Below are 6,243 nucleotides of genomic sequence, written 5' to 3'. Positions count from 1 at the left end.
CACAGAGACTCCCAAGGAGAGTCCACATCCCCCTAACCCCTCTGGCCAGTGCCCCATCTGTCGTTGGAACCTGAAGCACAAGTATAACTATGAGGTGAGTACAGCTGGAGTCCCTCAGCTTTGTTCATCTGGGAGTCTGTTCCTCCTGGTCAACTGAAACAGTATCCTATAGCCGCTGATGCATGCTGGAAAGCCATCAGAGGCAGGAGCATTTCACCCAGTGCTTCTCGGTCCTCACTGCCTGCTGTAATCTTAGAGAGCTTGAAAAGAATGCTTAAGCCCCACCCTCAGAGACTGATTCAGGTGGTCTCAGGTGGAGGCTGGGCTCATAGGTTTTTAAAGCTCCTCAAGTCATTTTAAATACAGCCAGGATTGAGAGCCACTGGATTTCGTTTTTGTGGATTTTTATTTTTGAAGGGAAAATGTAAAAATAGATTAGAAAGTTAACATCCCAACGGGACGGATCTCCTTCCTTGAAAGGAAATATGGAAGAGAGGCCAAGAGCCACTGGTTTTAAATTCATGGTTCTAGAGTTCCTGGGTGGTGCAAACAATTAGCACCCAGTTATTCATTGAGAGACTGGCAATATAGGGGCACTTGGAAGAAAGGCCTGTTGGTTTCTTTCTGATCAGCCTGCCACTGAAACCCTGTAGAGTGCAGTTTGCTCTGACATGTGGGGTCTCTATGAGTTGGAATTACTCTGCATCTTGGGTTTTTTCTGTGTTCTGATTGCAGTTCAGACCACAGGCCTTCTCACGGTCCTTTGGGCGCTGTTCTCAGAGGGCTGGAATCATGGTCTGAGGTTGACTTTCCTCCTACTCTGTTGACAAGAGGACGTATTTGAAGAGGCCCTTGGTTCTCACTGTGATCTGGGAACACATTACTCTCTCTTCATACTGGAGCTACAAAGACTCGTGGTTGTTCCAGCTTTCTTAGGATTGCTATTTTTCCAGGAAATAAGATTCTGAACAACAGTAGGAACACATCTTAAGTGTGTACTGTGTGCCAAGCCTTGTGCTTACATGCCTTGAATTTACTTCATTTTCACAGTACCCCTATGAAGTAGGTGTCTTTTCCATCATCATTTTACAAAGGATATTTGAAGCATGGAGAGAATCGTTAATTTACCTCAGTTCATCTAGCTGGTTCGTATCAGAGCTGAGATGCAAGGCCCAGGCAGAGGCCACATTGCTCACTCCCTTTTTGTACATCTCTGGAAACAAGGAGGACCTTGGGAAAGGACACAGTGTGGAGAAAGCCATGCTTGTTCTTCTGAGTTCTCACTGGTGACATTAAGCACTCTATTTTTGGGTTTCAGGTGATTCAGGCTCTGGGCCAATTTGACCTACAAGTTGTCCCTGTGCCCCTCTGGGAATGGATGACTAAGGCCCAGAGATCTTGGCCAGGCGATTAGAGCAGAAGAAGCCACGTGCCCACGGGATCTAAACAGAATGACCCAGCTAATCTCCTGGGCTGAGGAACCTTGGCTTCATGCCACCTGTAGACAGGAGTGCACTCTTCAGTTCTGTCCCAAGGCCCTTCTGATGGCTGCCTGGAGTAAGAGAAGGCTTGTGGCAAAGTGGCAGTGTTCACGGACTTGCGTGTCATGGAAGCAAGGAGGGCTGTGGACACTCTCAGGATCCCAGCAGCCAGGGGGGATGTGAGCCCCCACCTGCCCAGCAACTACAGGGCACTCGTCCTACCAGCTGTTTCCAGGAAACGTACTTGGCTCTGTTTATCCAGCAGAAGAAATCTAATCCCCTCCGAGGTAAAGGCTAAAGTTGTTATTCCTTTTTACCTCTTTCCACTTGGAGCACCATTAGCCTGTCAGCTTGCCTGGCAGCCTCCTACCAGAGGGCTGGGGCTGCAAGCACAGTTTATTAGCCCCGGATTAATCCAGTCCAAGTTCTTTTCATCAGATTCTGAAGATTACAGGGTTGGGAATTAGGGGCCTGGGTCCCTCAGGAGTTGTTTAGTGATTAAAACAAATCTGATTCTTGCCAAGGATTCTCCAGGGCAGCAAATCTGTTTCTAGCAACTTGACTGCTGACCCTAGCCTGCCCGGACCCCTGGGGCCAGTGAGTTTTATTTAACCCCCTCAGTGTTTTTAAGGCAATCAGCCCACCAGCCTATGAGAACTGACAGGAAGGTGGTGTCTTGTCTTGGTTCTGGCTCTGTTGATCCTTCTTGCTCCTGAAGGGAATGTGTTGGTGATAAGCCATCAGAAGACCAGAACCCAACACTTCTCCCCTTTGAGGACGTGAGGGGAAACCTGCCATCTGTCTTCACAACCTTAGTCCCTCCCTTCTCCACAAGTAGGCATGCATAGCACCTCGCAGCAAGGTGAAGGGCTATCTGCATGCAGTCCAGCCTGTGGTCCTGTAGGCTTATTGAGCTGAAATGGTGACAGTTTTCCCATTTTGGGGAGAAAATTACAACGTATTCTATGCATACAGCCACCCCCCACCCCAAAAAAAAGTATCTTTGCAGACCCCTCCTAACCAGGAAAGATACTGCAGGTGCATAAAACATTGTTACCATCTCCACTTCTGTCTGAATTGGTCTGTCAGAAGATTGTTTCATAGTGAAATACAGAAAAATCTTAGTGCAGGTGAGAATTAACTCTCCAGGCAGGCCAGTGTGCACTGATCTGTAGAGGGTAGGGTTTCAGGTAAGCCCCAGAGAAATGCAGTGTCTTCAAGGCCCGGGATCTGGACACCTCCCCTGGAAGCCAAGCTGCACTGGCTCCTCAGCTGATGCTGGCTGTCCTGTCCCCACACTAGGATGTCCTGCTCCTGAGCCAGTTCATCCGTCCTCATGGAGGCATGCTGCCCCGAACGGTCACAGGCCTGTGCCAGGAGGAGCACCGCAAGATTGAGGAGTGCGTCAAGATGGCCCACCGCGCAGGTAGGAGCCCCTCAGGGCTCTGCAGGAGCAGTCCCTCACCCGCTCCCTGTCCTCCACCCCTCCTGGAAGAGAAGTGGGCTCACCATTCACCTCTACCCGAGGCCTCTCACCCTTCAGCTTTCCCTCTGACCCCTAAAAGCGGCCAGGGAGCTACACAGACCCATCTCCTTACACACTCTTCCCTCCACGCAGGTCTGTTACCCAATCACAGGCCGAAGCTTCCTGAAGGGTTTGTTCCCAAGAGAAAACCCCAGCTCAACCGGTAAGCACAACTGGGTATCAGCATCCCCAGCACTCTGCCCCTCTGCTCACTGCATTCACTGAGGCAGCAACTGGTGGGAGCCTATCCCACCATTTAGGAAAGCTGGAGTGTTACTTGTCTATTCAGTCAGCTCCATTCCCGCTGAGCACCCCGCCCCCATTAGTCCAGCCCCACCATGGTGTTTCATGGTGCACACGCTTCTGTCACCCTCCCCTGCTGGCCTCAGCCACAGCCCCCTCCCTTCCCCAGTAAAGCACTTAGCACAGGGCAGAGGGTAAAGCAGCCTGCTCTGCTGATTGGGTGTTAGAAAGTGCTAATCCGCTGTTTATGACATCACATTGAGTTGCTATGGGGATGTCAGAGTACTTCTACAAACTTTAAGTATCCCAGCTCTCTCTAGCACTGGGGTTACTAAAGGCTAGAATGAGGTCTTAGAAATGGGAGGGCTCTGAGTCAGAGTTGCTGTATGCAGCTATGAAAGTCATGTGCTGTACAGCTTAGGGCCACATTCATGATTGTAAGTGGTGTTCTCTGGTGTTGTAAGGTTAACAGCTTACACCACTGCACATGGGAGGACTTCCCACACCAGGAAATCCCAAGGTTCTCCAAAGAGGCCCCAGCCCTGGAGACTAACGGTATGCGCTCTCTAGTGTAGGAGCAGATTCCTTTCCATCTCTGACCGCACCACGTTCACACATTCTTTGAGCTCTAGGACCTGGGACATGTTGAGTACGTGTTGAGTGTACATCCAGGTCTAGGAAGTTGATTTTGGGGTTTCTTGTTCTCTTCCTCCATGAGTCCTCCCTCCTTCAGTTTGTCCAGATGCCACTGGCCATTCCCAATCTTGAGTGAGAATGATGGAACTGCTCTTTGTAGGGACTAGAGAGGAGTGAAGCAAAGCACCACACCCACCACTCTGAGCATGCATTCAGGGTCACCAACAGAACTCAGGTCCTGGTCAAGGTGAGGGGTCAAGGTGCAGGACATGAGGACATAGGGCTGCTTCCTGGTACCTTGCCTCCCCAGCCCAAGACTGACCTTCACCAGTGCCTCACCAGCATTCTGGCCCAGCACACCTCCACCTGCACCTCCCACATGGCCACCTGGGCCATCTGCCAGCAGTCCTGAAGGAGCAGGACATAGTAACCTCTTCCTATGTCTTTGTGATGTCCATTTGGGGTTGATCCCCCACCCCCATCTTTTTAAAAGGCAGTAAGCTAGCCTGAGGATACAATCCATCCCACCCTAGGGCCTTTGAAGCCAGGCCAGGCGCCCTCCCATACATCTGGTGTCCTTTATCGTGACACAGGATTGATGATGTGTGGGGGCTCTTGGGTTGCAGAAGACCACCCTGAGAGGGGAGAAGGGAGTCCAGGCTGCAAAGGAGATTAATTTCCTTGTCAGGAACTTTGTGACTCCACCCGAAGGTCCTTGAGCTGCCATGTACTGGCCAGGCTTGGCTGTGGCTCGATGGAACCGAGCTGTCTTCCCTGCTGTTACTCCTCCCCTTCCGCTGCCAGAGGTAGGAAGGGGAGTTGATGCTGCCTGGAGCTCGAGTGCTCTCAGCTAACTGGAGGCCACAAGCCCACCCCTGCTCGCTGGCTGCCCCCTGTGGCCCTGATAATAGACCGAAGCCTTTCCATGGCATGAGGCAAAGAACAGCTTTAGGGGGGTATCAGCCTTGAGACCTGACCATCCCTTTCTGGGAGCCTACCTTCCCACCCCATCTTCACCTACCACCACTAACAACTGGGAGGTGCCAGCATTCAAAAATATGCTAGCTGTTCCCCTCCCTGTGTCCTACTGTCTTGATATCTCAGGACTACCAACACTGTAGAATGTTATTCTTTGGCCCGCGCATGTCACACTCTTGTCCCTGGCCGGGCACTGAGGCCCACCACAGGCAGAAGGGCCTCCCCTCCCTCTCAGTGATGCTTGGCATGCAGACACCTGCACAGGGCTGAGGGACAAAGGCAGGCCTAAGAAGCTCAAATGAAATGTATAAATCAATAATCTGCATTTTCTTTTCTTTATCTAAACATTTTTAGCTAAAGTTATTTTTTAAATAAGAAATCTGTTGTCCTTGAGGGTCTTTAAGGTGACTGGGATGAGTCCTAGCCTTACATGGTTATATGGGAGGGTGACTGGCCTTTGCTGTGGCGAAGGATGGGCCTCTGGGAAGGATCCAGGTTCCACTCTGGACAGAGTAAATCCTCATCCCAGCCGGCATGAGCCACTTTTCCAGGAACTATCCAGGCCTAAGCATCCCCAAAGGAGGCCAGAGGACCATGGGCGGCAGCCGTCTTCCCTACCCCCTCCTACTTACAGGAACCTTCCTGGGCTAGGTCTGCACCCTGGAGCACCCCCTCCCTTTGGCTCCCCTCCTGGGTTGGGTGAGGGTCAGCGGTCCCTCACAGGTTACACCTGCCCAGGGGTGTGCCCCGAAGGCTGGGGTGGCGAAGTGAGCCAAGTGGGGGGAAGTGGACAGCTCCTCCAGGCCCTGACATCAGCCTCTGCTGTCCCCACGGCCAAGGCCAGAGAGCATTGATCTGCTCTAGAGCGGGCTCTTCCTCCCGCCTCCTCCCTAGCAAACATACAAACACTGACAACTCATAAAGATCAAGGAAGCGTGTGGCCCCAGGCTGCCTTGCTGGCCCTGACCCTGGCCACACACGCTTGCGGCAGCAAGAGCCCAGCCCATCTGTTTACAACACACTTAGTGGTTACTCCCAGGGAAAACCAAATGAACCCTTTGAGAAAGGAAAACTGGTTTACTAGGCTCACTGTGTATTTGACCTGAGGAAGTAATGCTCCTCTCCCAAATTAGATATGGGTCCCCAGCCCTGACTGCCGCCTCTGTGTTCTCCCTCCAGATACCTGACACGTTGGTCTCCCAAATCCGTCAAGCCCATCTACAATAAAGGCCACCGCTGGAACAAAGTGCGCATGGCTGTGGGGTCCCCCCTGCTGAAGGACAATGTCTCCTATTCGAGAAAGCCTTTGGTGCTGTATCACTGACTGAGGGCGGGCTCCCTGAAAACTGGCCAGGGCCCTGCAGCACTCCACTGTGGGGG

The 6,243-nt window shown here is 52.0% G+C and overlaps 1 protein-coding gene across 1 annotated transcript; it reads left to right on the top strand.

The window, feature by feature from the left end:
* Nucleotides 1–6: 6 nt before the first annotated feature.
* On the top strand, nt 7–6,206 carry LOC102872432 (28S ribosomal protein S18a, mitochondrial-like). The gene is made up of 4 exons (XM_006903489.1): nt 7–94; nt 2,784–2,907; nt 3,100–3,169; nt 6,043–6,206. Exons 2-4 carry the CDS (start codon nt 2,826–2,828, stop codon nt 6,185–6,187), a joined length of 297 nt encoding a protein of 98 aa, XP_006903551.1. The 5' UTR covers nt 7–94; nt 2,784–2,825; the 3' UTR covers nt 6,188–6,206.
* The last annotated feature ends 37 nt before the right edge of the window (nt 6,207–6,243 follow it).

Source organism: Elephantulus edwardii, unplaced genomic scaffold (genome assembly GCF_000299155.1).
Source record: "Elephantulus edwardii isolate Elephantulus edwardi_28Jun2011 unplaced genomic scaffold, EleEdw1.0 scaffold02370, whole genome shotgun sequence".
NCBI lineage: Eukaryota > Metazoa > Chordata > Mammalia > Macroscelidea > Macroscelididae > Elephantulus > Elephantulus edwardii.
This window is presented reverse-complemented; position numbering and strand designations above follow the sequence as displayed.

Coding starts and splice junctions, on each gene's coding strand:
- LOC102872432 (XM_006903489.1), top strand. CDS start 2,826: ATGCTGCCCCGAACGGTCACAGGCCTGTGCCAGGAGGAGCACCGCAAG. Junction 2,908..3,099: donor CAAGATGGCCCACCGCGCAG/GTAGGAGCCCCT, acceptor CCCTCCACGCAG/GTCTGTTACCCAATCACAGG. Junction 3,170..6,042: donor AGAAAACCCCAGCTCAACCG/GTAAGCACAACT, acceptor TTCTCCCTCCAG/ATACCTGACACGTTGGTCTC.